This window comes from Anthonomus grandis, chromosome 8, assembly GCF_022605725.1.
Source record: "Anthonomus grandis grandis chromosome 8, icAntGran1.3, whole genome shotgun sequence".
NCBI classification, from domain to species: domain Eukaryota; kingdom Metazoa; phylum Arthropoda; class Insecta; order Coleoptera; family Curculionidae; genus Anthonomus; species Anthonomus grandis.
In genome coordinates this window covers 9,914,275-9,928,761 of record NC_065553.1, presented here as the reverse complement: position 1 = coordinate 9,928,761, position 14,487 = coordinate 9,914,275, and the positions used below count along the sequence as shown (strand labels likewise).

At 29.3% G+C, this 14,487-nt stretch overlaps 3 protein-coding genes across 3 annotated transcripts in view; 2 read left to right on the top strand and 1 right to left on the bottom strand.

Moving 5' to 3' along the window:
• LOC126739087 (protein gone early) overlaps positions 1–14,487 on the top strand; it is a 54,960-nt gene that overhangs the window by 13,363 nt on the left and 27,110 nt on the right. The window lies entirely within an intron of this gene.
• LOC126739100 (uncharacterized) overlaps positions 1–14,487 on the top strand; it is a 232,541-nt gene that overhangs the window by 205,623 nt on the left and 12,431 nt on the right. The window lies entirely within an intron of this gene.
• LOC126739103 (uncharacterized) lies at positions 8,274–12,450 on the bottom strand. Its single transcript, XM_050444632.1, has 4 exons — positions 12,328–12,450; positions 11,973–12,241; positions 11,118–11,262; positions 8,274–8,780 (listed from the first exon to the last, which is right to left on the bottom strand). Exons 1-4 carry the CDS (start codon positions 12,349–12,351, stop codon positions 8,385–8,387), a joined length of 834 nt encoding a protein of 277 aa, XP_050300589.1. The 5' UTR covers positions 12,352–12,450; the 3' UTR covers positions 8,274–8,384.

The following is a 14,487-nucleotide window of genomic DNA, read 5'->3' as shown; positions in this document are numbered from 1 at the left end:
AAAGATCATATTTCGCTTTTTGATTTGTCAATTTCGAATAATTTGTTACTTTTCAATCGTGAAAATATTTTGCTACATTGTTTTACTTGGAAAATCATTAAAGTCATATACATACTTAAACAACTCTTCAGTTTTTAGTTTAAATTTTGACAGATATTCAAAGGAGATTTACATTTTTATTTTATTAATAAATTTTTGGCAAGATTTATATTGCTAGTTATGATTATCTTATATTTTACCCTAAGTTACGCAATTTCATTCAAAAAAATAGTATTAAAAAATTCATGCTTCGCTTTTTTGCTATTATGGGGTCTTGTTATTGAAAAAAAAAACATAATTTGAATTACTTTATATATATATGAACTATAATTATAAAATATTATATAAGAAATCGCACTTGGATTAAATTTATAAACCTATAATAGATAGATATGTATATTCTTTTTTCAGAACTACTTCACTTTACTAAAAAACCCTTTTACCAAATGCTGAACTATGGTTATGAAATAAATATTTTCTTATAGGCCATTAAATAGGCTTTAAATTGATATAAAAAGCTTTAAAAAATATTAAAAAGGCTTTAAGTAAAATGAGGTAGAAGTCCTAAAGGTACCACTTTTTACTGAAGAACTCCTGTAAGAAAAACATTATTTTCTGTAGCTGTGGTACACTACTTAATTGTTCAATAGAGAATTTCCTAACCTAAATAAATTTATACATAAAAACTTTAAGATTGTTTAAGCACTTTCCCCTTTAAATTTGATTTGGATTTTCTATTTAAACAAACCTACCCTATTATAAGCTATCCTTTTGTTATTTAAAAAATAAAACATCACTTTAATATGCATTTCGTAATTACTGATAATTCCAAATGATAAATCACACATAATGCAATTAAACGTATATGTTACTTATTTCACTTTTCACTGTTTAATTAACTAAGAATTTATAAAATTGTATAAAGTTGCAGAGATCTATAAACTAAATTTCACTTGATAGATCTAATGTATCTAAACTATTTCTATCCATTAATTAATTTAAAAAAAAAATTAACCTCTATATCTCGTTTAACATTGCAAACATTAATTAAAATTGACCCATAAGTTTCACTCTGCATTACACTAAGATTTTTTTTCGGTAAACATCGCGCTTAAATCCATAAAATGCAAATTTATGAATGAATCCAGAACGTCCATACACCCGTTTCATTCAGCACTAAAATCAACCTTGTCCTTTTAAGGGCTTCGTAAACAACCCTGCATATCCTCCAATCAATTCTGCGCTCCTGTTAAAATATCCTTCCACCCCTATTTCACCACGGTATTTTAGCGCGAAGGTACACGTTTTGTCCCTTCAGGTCTTGCCCTTGTGTTAAGGGTGCCATTTAAAGGGCAAAACGAGTCACGTCGACGTATCCTCCTTGGCTATTCTGGGCGCCTAATAACAGAGAAAAACATGGTAGCAGACCCTTTGTTCTTTTAATAAGATTATATCCATAAATTAGATTGAAGAGCAACTAGAGGTAATAGGTATTTTACGGTTTAGTAAATGCCAGAGCGGAACTTTATAATTGAATGCATTTGATTGTTAGTATTAATTTGGTTTACTAATGGAGCGTTAAATAAGGTTAAACAGATAGTGTTTCACAATATACTACTATTTCCAGATACTTTATTTATATAACACAAGAGCCAAAATCTCGACTTTTTGGCCCGTTTTTCGGACATATCCCTGTCTCAGTTCTTTGATATCTTCGGTATCAATTTAAAATTGTGTTTTTCTATTGCAGCTTATCCAATTACGAATGAAAACACTTATTTTATACTAATTCTTTGCTTACTTTTAAACTGCGTCCAAGATATAGGTCTCAGGAGAGCCAAAATCTAGACTTATTGGCCAGTTTTTCGGACATATCTGTGTCTCAGTTTTTTAATATCCTTGGTATCATTCTAAAATTCTGTTTTTCTATTACAGTTTATTCAATTATGTATGAAAACACTCATTTTATAATAACTGGTCTCTTATTTTTAAACTGCGTCCAGGATATAGGGCTTAGGAGAGCCTCGACTTTTTGGCCGGTTTTTCGGACATATCCGTGTCTCAGTTCTTTAATATCCTTGGTATCATTTTAAAATTCTGTTTTTCTATTACAGTTTATCGAATTACGAATGAAAACAGTCATTTTATAATATATCTTCGCTTATTTTAAAACTGCTTCTATAAGATCTGCTTTATAGGATATAGGTCTTAGGAGAGCCAAAATCTCAACTTATTTGCAGGTTTTTCGGACATATCCAAGTTTCTGTTTTTTAATATCGTGGGTATCAATTTTAAAATTGTGTTTTTCTTTTGCAGCTTATCCAATTACGTATGCAAACACTCATTTTATAATAATACTTCGCTTATTTTTATATTGCGTCCAAGATATAGTTATAAGGAGATATCCCTGTCTCAATTCTTGAATATCCTCTATATAAAAAAAGAATAATAAATAATAATTTTTATAAAAAAGAAAATTCGAATTTTGTCGTAAATCGGGGTTACAATATTCTTAAAATAGATAAAGGACTTTTAAAGGAGTGGCATTCAGCTAACTTAGTTTATGGTCCTTTGAAGACTATTTAAGTTGGTGCAACTACATAGTTTCATTCTTCAATCATTAATAAAATAATTCGTTGTAAGAAGCATTCATTTTCATAATGTATCTTTGTGAAATTATCAGCTGATCATGGACATTGTTATTAGATCACATGATCTGTTACTAGACCTAATATTAATCTTTGCACCTTTCTAACGCTAAAAGACATTGTGGAGCTTAATGGCTCTGAAGTGACATAATACTGGCATCACAAATATTAAAGATGATAACTTAATATTTCTTAAGTTCTTATGACTTAACTGCTGCAAAGTTTATCTTATTTCATTTAATTCGAAGTTGCTCAATTTTATTTTTTTACATTTAACTTTAAAGAACCCCGTTTTAGAATAAGAGCATTATTGCATTAAATAGATGTTTTTATCACCTTTTGCTATTTGAGTCCAAAATAATTTAATCTCATAGCATAATTATTAGATTACATTTAATGAATTTAACCATTACTGGAAAATTGCAAGTAGACGCCTTCAGTTTATACTTCATATTATTTATTTTCTTTACCATTTAATAATTTAAAAGCTATGGAGGGTATTTGCCAATTAATTATTGCTACGCCACTGGCATAACATTTCTGTCTAACCATGTTATGAACAATAATTATGAACTATCAAAATGTAAATTAATGAAATCCGATCGTATCATTATTTCAGATTAAATTGATTGGAAACCGGTACTAAAGCTGGCAATACTTGACAACAAAATAAGCACTTTCTCCGAACGATGGAGTAATCGCCTCTGACCAAAATAACACAACTACTCATTTCGATTTAATATACAGCAACCCTTACGGGTCGCCCCTGTAATGTTCGCCCTGCTCTAAATCGCTTCCGTCATTTCTGTTCTCTTGATAAAATGCTCTTCCAGTTAGAGCCTCTATAGACCTTCAAGGATTATGAAATACGAACAAATATTGTTATTTAGCCCTTAGGACAGTTTAAAAAAAAGTTATTACAAGGTATATTGACCTATGCACATGCTTTTAACCAAAGCCACATTTTTAGTCTTCTATGACAACTTATGTATTTAAAGAACACATACACTCCCTGAATGGTGACTAACTCAACCTTAAAAATCTTAGGGCAGAGCCCAGACCTTAGTGTATACAAGCAAATGTCGAAATAGACTCTATTTTCAAAACTCCGCTCTATCACCTTGCATAGCTTCTGCCCTCCTAATACGCGAACTTTCTAAATAAGGATTCCCTTAAACACGCCCCGCTTTTCGAAAGAGCCGAGGGGCGGCACTCCGCGAAAACATGCGTTATTTTCGTTCACAGGGTTGCGAAAGTCGTTAGAGAGTTCCGCCCCGGTTGCTCTGAAAGACCGATCGTAAGGGCTGTGAAAGTTTTAAAAGTCTGTTGCACTTTCTGGGGCCCTGGTTAAAAATATGCTTAGACCGCCCTCCTGAGGGGAAAATGAACAAAGAGAGGAAGATTTTTGTTGAATACGACGGATTTTATGTAAAAAGTTCTGTCCGGTGAGAAGGTTAGGGCGTGTTCAAGAGAATCCTTATATAGAGTAAGTGTATGTGTGGTAAAATATGGCATGTTTTTCATGGACGATTTATATCATTTTCCATTTTTTTCAGTTGATGTTACGCTGAAATCGATCCAAAACATAGTTTAGCATAGCCAAAATTAATGCTCGTTAGCACTGCATACTACCTTATATAGAAAAAAATTACCAAATAAAACCTAATAATGCTATCACTAATTTTTATGTTTTATATGCTCTCTGAAAGCTTTAGAGTGCGGGTACCCTTTGATATAACTTAATTTCGAGGTAAATTACGTTACCTTAAGATGCCATCTTATACTATAGACATATTAAAAATCCAAAAGTTTTAGAAAAATTAATTTTAAATAATTGCATTTTTACCTGTAAATTTGCTCTTACCTATAGTCTATTTCAAATAGGTAGAGAGTAATAAAACCATTATTTTTACAAAGGACAGGTAGTATTACCCGAGTTTGCCCGGTTTTAGGTTGGTTTATGAGCTTTTTCTATTGTTATCCATTGGATAAGCACTGAATATGGTACTGTCATATAAAGTAAACTAAGTATTATCATTTTATTCAAAGTTCTAAAAAAATAAAAATTATAATACATATTATTTTTTAATAATAAAAAATTGTATTTATTGTCCTCCTGATTTAAATAAACACTAATAAAATAGCACAATTAGCTCAAGCTCTTAAAAACAACACATTCTCCAGCTGGTTCATCCGCTCCGGCTGAACCACATGGTAGAGTATTAGAGAGAGGTATTGATTTAATTTGCTACCCCCTCTCCTATTTAATTAATAAGTCATTTAAAAATGGAGAATTTCCAAATCTTATCTATTAAATGTATTAAAAAATAAAAACGCACATCTATATTTAAAAAAAACAACTTTGTCAACATTTGGCAAAGGAAACTAATAGGCCTGTATATGTGTTCAATCTCTAAGATGTTTGTGTTATTCAGAAAGGTTAATTTCCTACCTTGAAAAGCACAAACTGTTAGATAATTTTCAAAATGTATGTTTTCGTAAAAATAAATCTACTTCTACAGCTGTTACTGAGTGTCTACAGTTTGTGTATGATGCATTCGATGGGAAAGATCATTAAGTTGGACTATTCTATAATCTAAGTCGAGCGTTTGATACAATTGATCACAGTTTGCTGTTGAAAAAGCTCTATGCATGCTGGATAAGAGGAGTTGCTGTAGACTGGGTTGAAACATACTTGCAGGAAAGGCAACAGACAGTTGTTATTGATAGAGTTAGGTCCGATCTAGGGGGATTGATCCCTTATTCTTTATTATATCTATGAGAGGCATACAGGATCTTTGTGGGCCCTCGGGTTGCGCAGTATTGTATGCGGATGATACTAATATTTTAATAAGAAATGGTGAAGACTGTAACCAAATATAACCAAACTGCAGAAGACTGTAACATTCTGTCAAATAAATTTCATGAATATTGTGTGAATAATATGGCCTTATACTAAACACCAGCAAAACCATATTTATGCAACTATTTCCCAAAACCACTACCATAAATTATGATCTTCTAGTTAATGAACTTTTCTTCTTACTGCACGTTTAGTGTCTTCATCATCATTCAGACTCTGGCTGGTCTTCCTGTACTATGCTTTTGAGGTTCTACTTGTCCCGCCTTTTTTTCCCGCAATAGTCTATAAATGGTAGTTTTTTTTATTCTAGTAACTGCAGTGCAGGAGTACGAGTAGTAGACCTATTATTAGAACTTCTTTCGTTGGAATAAACGTCGAGTTAATACTTATATTAGGTACTAAGTTTACCTACGCCAATGGATAACTCTCTACCTATTTGAAATAGAGTATAGTTATTGCTAAAAGACATATCACAATAGTTTACTGTGAGTTACAGTAGTTTATTCAGTTTTATCGAAGATCTTTCTGGCGTTCATTCAAATCTTTAAGGAATTTTCTTCTTAAGGAAATTCATTAATGTCGTAGGAAACATTTATTATCACGAGTTATTTCATCCTTTTTTTGAAAAGATGTTTGCAGATGTTTGCAGTCCTTATTAAGATTTATTTAAAGTTGTAAATACTTAAAATGTGAGGATGATGGATAAATATTCTTATGTCACACATCATTATAGAGTGTCTTTTAAGTTTAGTTTATATATGGGGCCAAATAAACTCTAAGCTTTTTAAATTTTGTTTTCATGCCAACGTTTCAGCCTATATTAGGCCTTCTTCAGAGTGGTAAAATAATTTTAAAAAAAGACAATTAGTAAAAAAATTATAAAATATTTCAAATACCTATATCAATATCACTATTATAACTCAACAATCACAATTTAAAACTAACAGTTAAATTTGATTAATTAAAATGTCTAAAATTGGACAATCAAAATGTTAAATATACATCAGATTAAAATAAAATAAAAAGTGTTTTCTTTTTATATCCAAGTAAACTAAAAACGAATTTTTAAACTCTTCAAGATTAAAAACTTCGACAATCCTAAATGCGCATGATTAGAAAATCATCATGAAATTACCAAGTTTCAAGTCATTTGGTCAGTCGTCATCTAAGTCTATTGAAACATTCCAATTTTGATGTAACACTGGAATAATGAAAGATTTATTCAAAATGTAAGCTGCATAATATTTGAGCCACATAAATATACAAATTCTTGACTGAGCATTTTGCTTTAGCAAACATTTGGTATCAAAATAAAACAAAACATACACATTTCACTATTTACTAATGAATAACCGGTTGGGTATGTAACAGGGTAGGGTGTACAACATAAAATTATAACTTTCAATTTAGAAACAATATTTTTATGTCTATTTTGGTGTGATATAGAGAGAACATTTCTGGAGAGAATATTTTGCAGACAAGATTTCTTCCAGGTTAAGTTTAGTTAGTTTCTGAAGTATGAAAATACCACGTGACGAGGAAGCCTTCAGTAAAACAGTTTTACTGAACTAAATTGAATTTATTGATGAAACTCTCTTAACTAAAAGGACTGATTTTAGTCAGTCATATCGAAAACATACGTATGTTCCAGCACGTGTTTTTTTACTTGGACATTTTAAAGTTCTTATATTGTTTTAATAAAAGTTACTCCTAACCGAATTTTGTTACTTATTAAATATAAAATTCAGAGATAAAGATAGTTCTGCAAGATCAAAAATAGCAATTAAACTCTAAACTTCACTAATAGAATAAATAATATGGAAAATTACATTCGAAATCCAAAAAATAATAGTTTTTATTTAATTAGATTGGCAATATGTTAGCAAAAATAAGTGATTTTACTTAAGGTAACAACCTCAGAATAAATTGTATAGTAAACAAAATTTAAAATTCGGCATAAATAATTTAGTATTTTTTTTCAAATAAAATTTCAATTAATTATCAAAAATTCGTGATTTGATATGTCTAACTAACATCAATTTGACACTGATTGAAAATGAGAAAAGCTCATGCGAATATTCTCTTAGTCAAGTCTAGGAATACAATCATACTAGTTATTCATTACTAACTTAGTTCAACCTGCAATTATTATTTTCTTCTCAATACTTTATACTATTAAAAACCTTCTTACAGAATACGTTGTTTATACATTATCTAATGTAGTAGGCAAAAAATTTCTGAATTAAGGTCCAGATTCTAACTTAATAATTAATAATAAATTTTCCCTTGTAATTTGCAGTATGAATTTTTTGACAAATATTTAGTTGAAAACTATGATCTTTTCATTATCAGTAAGGTGCTTCGTCTTGATTAGTTGATCAAGAATAACTCAGATAATTTAATTATACTAAACCTTATAATAGTGGTAAGTAAACTCTTAAATGTATCGAAGAAAATTCAAGCTCTAGTGAAATCCAAGTGCCCCAGCGCATTCTACACACATCAGTTTATTTCGGGAAAGCTTTCAAACTAATCGAGATATGATCCATTTGGTTTTTGATTTTTTATAAATAAACCGGAGCACTAATAACCCGATAAATATGAAATGCAATATGTTTTATTGTCGGAGTGCTTCTATTTCGAGAGTTTTGTAAAATTGGTGTTTATGTGTACGCTATATAAACTGTGTGATCTGAAATTAGTTTATACATTTTATATACACATATGCTAGATGTATTTAATAAAAAAATAAAATATACATACAAAAATAAACTGAAGACTAATACAGAGTCTTAGAGATAATGATAATAAAATAATAATGTGTGTGATTAATACTATTTTAGTATTGCAGATGGTCTGTTGTAATTATATCCCCCTCCTTGACCAAGGAAATTGGTCTGTTGCCCTTTATCGGCACTGTCAACCACCACAGAGTCGTCGCTTTGCTTCTGAAAAGTATTTCCTTGATTTTCACTGATTTGTCCTCTGTTTTGTTGAGCCTTTGCCCGGTATTTGATAAAATAGACTTCCGGTTTGTTCACTGGTGTGCTTGAAATCTGGTTGGCCCTAATTTCTTCTAAATCTTCCGGTTTTTTTACGAGGACGTAGATCAGGGTTTTTTCTTCTTGAAGAGCTTGTTGTTGCGCTAGGTATTGGGCTGTAGACGGGTATGAAGGCACTTTGACGAAGATAATTTTGTAGTGTTTTTGTCTTAAATTTTGTTGTTGAAGCTAAAACAAAAAATAAATATAAGCGTTTTTAGTATTTTTTTTTGGGATTTTCATTCGTGTAGCTCATTTCAATAGAAACAGAAGATTTTATTCATGTTCTGCATAGATATTAGCATATTTGATAATAGACATTTAGGGTGTCAAAAAATCTGAAAATAAATAAATCAGACAAAATCAGCACAAATGTTATAAAATTATTTTGAATTAAAACTATACTGTAATAAGGGTATAAATAATTATGTTTTATTTCTTGAGTTTGTTTTTAAAGCATGAATTTACGTACAAGTCATATTGATATCTGGAGGCTGGTAATAAATATATAACTGTCGATCAAATTGAAATTTGGTTACGTTACCAAACCATTTCTAAAGAGTTTTAACGGTCATTAAAGGCATTATTATTTTAAATAGAACAACCTATATATTTTTTTTAATGATATTTCTGTGTACCTGTCATACCTTCCATTATCTGTATTCGTTTTAAGTATATTGCTTATTTTTTCTATATTTTTTGACAAATTATCTTTGACCAAATTACTTATATCTTTTTATTGCATTATATATCAGCCTAATGTAGATATTAGGCATTTTATTAGTTAATATCTTAAGTCTTGTGCTTTTGCAATATTATACAGTTTTATATTTTTTTCAGACATTACACTAATAACATTTTTATTTCCTATATAGCCCTAAAAGAATGGAAAATATATATAATTTGTAATGGTCTATTTTCCAAGAAATAATTAATATCTTGCAAGTTATTACGGATCCGTCTAGGATAGGTTTTTAAGTTTTAACATAATACATAGAATATTAATCATACTGCCATTTCAAAAATTTAACAACAAAAAAAACGAGTTATCTATAACATATTACCAGTATATTATTCAGTTCAATTAACCAAACAATAATAAGTTAAAAATTTACCAAAATTTAATGTAGTTATTAATATATCTCCACGATGACTTGACGAAATTGTAATTTCAAAAGGTTTGGAAACATCTCATTTTCATAGTACAGACGGTCAAATAAATTAACTTTATCTAAAATTACAACCTTAATCATAATTTTTTTTATATGCACGAAAAATATTTTATTTATTTAAACATATTCTTTAATTCTATGCAAAGCATCAAATAAAATGGCTCCCTCATAATGTATTAAAATGTAAAATGTAATTTAAAAAAAAACCGCTTGAAGAAATTTCCAAGACATATATAATAATAATATTAATAATAATAATATTAATAATACGTTTATTTCCAGAATTTACATATTATAATTTTTGCCATAATATGCATGGAAAACTTACTATATTCATTACTACTATCTCTCATAGTGAAAAAATGTGAAAACAGCAATCTAAATGATAAATCGTAGAATTAAACAGTCGATTATCGTTCATTATATTCTTATGGAAATTTGGAATCTACGTCATATGCTACGACTTATTCACGTATTTAAAAGAAATATGAACTTAAATCTGTAACGATACCGTTCGATATACTTAATTTCATTTAAGTTCAATAAGTTTTAAGCACAATAATTTACTTGAGGTATAATAGATTTTTTATATACCTAGGAGCTGAGGTTCAATTTATTAATCTCTGAGCTCGTTTCTTCTTTTCAGTATCCTACCTAACTTTGTTATGAATATTACAATTAAATGTTAAGATTAATAGATTGAACCTCAGCTCCTAGGTATATAAAAAATCTATTATACCTCAAGTAAATTATTGTATTTAAAACTTATTGAACTTAAATTAAATTAAGTATATCGAACGGTATCGTTACAGATTTAAGTTCATATTTCTTTTAAATACGTGAATAAGTCAATTTTCTTCTTCTTTTCAATTGTTGAGCATGTGAGATAAAAATTTTTATATTGATTTTTGCTATAAGTGACGTAATACCCAATATAATAAGTAACTCATTATGAATTCGTCACAACAATACAGATTTTACTTGAAGAAAAAGAAGACGTCCTCTTCTCTAAGGACTTTCTTAAGAAATTGCAATGTATTAATACTATTAAAATAATATATTGTTCTTTGTTTCTGCTTTAATTTTCCGAACCACATATTCTGAAACTTCAACTTGTTTCATATCCATACGACCAACTAAGAGATGCGTTTTCTGGATAAACTCTTAATACCATTGGCTCATACCATTGATTTTCATAAAATTACTCTTTTAAACGATTTTATTATACAATGTATGTATAACTAAATGATTCTAAAAAATAATACACTTTCCAAATAGTCCTCTTTATTAATATCTAACTTATCTCATTTAGCTTGTTTCTTCATAGTATTATTTAAGTTTGAACTGTACTTACTCTCTGAATTCTTTCCTCTTCAACATCTGGTGGTGGTACGTGAACGTAGATATGTTTCTGTACATTTACCAATGGCGTTGGCTGATTTCTGATTGCACCAACGGGTGATTGGCCAGAGAGATGCAGATCTGGAGTACCATAATTTCTTAAATGAAAGAAATTTTCTTTTTAATATCTATTGTTATAACGTGGAAGCCTAAATAGTTGTAAGGTAAATATAGAAAACATAAGGGAAAGATTGTGTTTCATGTGTCTATGCTATGTTTCTAGTATCTAACACAATAAATGATTTTTGACTTTGACTTTCGCCGAGTATAAAATGAAGGCCTAATTTATTTATTTTATTCCGTTTTTGAAAGTATTGCATGAAGGTTTTCATTCATGCATTTTATTTAGCATCTATGAAAAATTTGAAATTTTATTTATGAAAAATTTTAGAAAAAGTTATTCACATCTTTAATATCTCTAGCTTAATGTCCATATTTTGCATGGGATTACAAAGTTGTGCGATTAGATCTTTTCGGCTATTTCTTCGGCTTGTTTCTTGCGGTTGATTATTAGAGTATCTTTTATCAAATGATCACACATAATTTTATATTATTTGTTATTCTAGAGACAACACAATTATAATAAATTCTTGCCCTGATGGATTTGCAGAAATTAACGAAGCGTTGATTTTTTTTGGTTAAATAATTTTTTTTTCAGGATTTTTAAATAAAATGTAAGTAATGTCTCACACGCTGTTTAATTTCCTCAACTATGTTTTGACTTTGAATCTTTGAAACAAAATAAAAAAATATTAAACGAATAAGCAATGAAAGGTCTTAAGGAAGGGAATTAATACTATTAACTTACCTATTCGGTAAGATATTAGTACTTTGTAACTGTCCAAAAGTACTGGCCACTGGAACACCATATGAGTCTATAGGTACATTGCTGAAAGTTTGTTGTTGACTTTTAAAGTTTTCCGATGGCAGGTAATGTTGACTTACAGCAGCCGATGGTTGAAAATTACCGAAGTTCGGAACATTGTTGGCTCTTAAGTCTGTGGGATTGTTATAGAAGTATGGCAAGGCTGCCTCTGGCCTTGCAGTGATTTCTGATACGATCAGAGAAGAAATACACTAAAATGCACACATATTTGATCGTTAAAAAACAATTTTATGAAGAACATTAGTCAGAGTTTTATTAACATAGTTAATTTACGTACTATTAAATAAATTGTCGTCACCATTTTCAAATCACTTTTAACTAAACGTCAAACCTGAACTAATCTGAATATATCATCTACAAATTTATATAAACCCTAGAGAAAGCCAAATCTACAAGAAAATTCTTCCCAAAAACAAATATTATAAAACCAGAATTGGGCAAATTCGTTTTGTCTTATAATAATATTTTCGTGTCATATTTTTACGACGGTTTTTTGTTTGCTTAGTGCGTGTAAACTTGTATCTTTTTGTGTACCTATGTTGGATGGACATGTCGGTTTTCTTTCTTAGGTAAATATCTGAATAAAATCAGTACAGAGACGGACTGCTATAATTTCATGAAGAAGCATTTTTCAGGGTGACATTTTTACCTTATGAAATTAAATAAATTGATATTTTGCTTATGCAGTACTTATTTTTTATAATAGCATTTTTTAAATGTAAACAGGATTAAATTTCATATTCCTAAATATATTTTTTTTTCAATTTGGTAACGCAGTCTTATGAAAATAGGTCTTATAAAAGATTCTGCCTATTATTAAAAATTTTTTGAGCAAACTGAAAAAAAGGTTACTGGTAAAATACTTCAGGTCTATAGTTTTCAGGTCTAAGTGTTTGATATATTTATTATTAAATAACTAAAAGAACCTTTAGTGTTACAATAAGTCAAAGTTTCAACAGCCTTTTGTTGCTTCTAAATATAACAATTTTATGGTTTTTCAATATTAGTGGCAAAGTTAAGAATAAAATATTTTATTCTGTAAACTTTGGTAGGGGCACCTAAAGGCCAAACATCATTTTTGCGTTTAGGGTATCTGTAATGTGATTTAATGTGGACACACTTTTTAAAACCAGAGGTGAAAAAGCACCATGCAACTATGTATATATAGAAAAATACGCAGTTAAGGTAACCTTGGATCAATAACGAATAACAAATAACGAATTAGTGAATAGATCTAACCTCTGACGGCATTTCCAATTCCGATTACACCATATTTTTTTGAGCAGTTGATATTGGGCCTTCATATTTACCTGATATAACTAGTATAGAACTAGTTTGCTGAACGTGGTTAACCAACTTTCCAGTATTTAAAAACGTTCCATCTAAACTATCATCACCTAACATCACATCATATACCTAAGTTATCATAATCATACCTAGAAATCATTATCAGGAGTGACAAGTATGATTGATTTGAATACTAACTGTCAATACTTAGAATTTTTTATTTTCTTAACATTAGAAAAGAATTCTTATTGGTTAATGCTTTAGGCAAATACAATACCATTGAATACACTAGTACCAATAATATGCCATTTAATAAAATTATTGGTTATGTATTTGGATCCTAAAATACCTCATAATCCTGCCCAAGACAAATTTCATGTAATTTTAATGCACTTATACATTAAAAACTTTTCATATCGCTTCCTGATTAGTGTTAATTAAACAGATATTCCTAGATACAATACTGGTATATATCAGATTGTATGATTTTTTTAATGGCCCCTGATGAAACAATTTATGATTTTTTTATGGCTGGGTAGTTTTATATCTATCAATAAACTAATAACAATTAGTAAATTACTTAGATGCGGGAGCCTGATATCTTTTATAATCGTGTATCTTAATGTCTTGTAGCTTTTTTGTTTGTTACGCAAATTAGGAAAACGGCACTTAGCTTGATTATTAGTAATTAATTTATAAAAGTAATTAAATTATTAGACTGCATTTTTTGATTACGTTGTATAATATACTGCCATAATATTTAAAAAGTGTATTTTTTTTCCATCATCAAGTTAGCAGAATAAAAGGTAAGTATATAACCTAAAGTTTGTGTTTGCCGAAACATCGAGATATTGCAGAAGACTTTCGCATGGTTTAAGGCCTTTTCAACTTTAATATTTTCCTATAAAAGTTTCCGACAATAGATGAATGATTATGTGACTATGAATGATTATGATTATTTCTGAATAAGAGGTTTCACTATTCTCAGAATCAGCATTAAAATATTACAGCTAGAAGAAAAGCTAACGAGCTACAGCTAAAAAGAATGCTAACAGCGCAGAAATCCTGTTTTGCGTTCAGAAATAGAGACAGTTGCAAGAGAGAACTATTTCCATTATCACGAATTTACACAGTTTGAATTTAAACAATT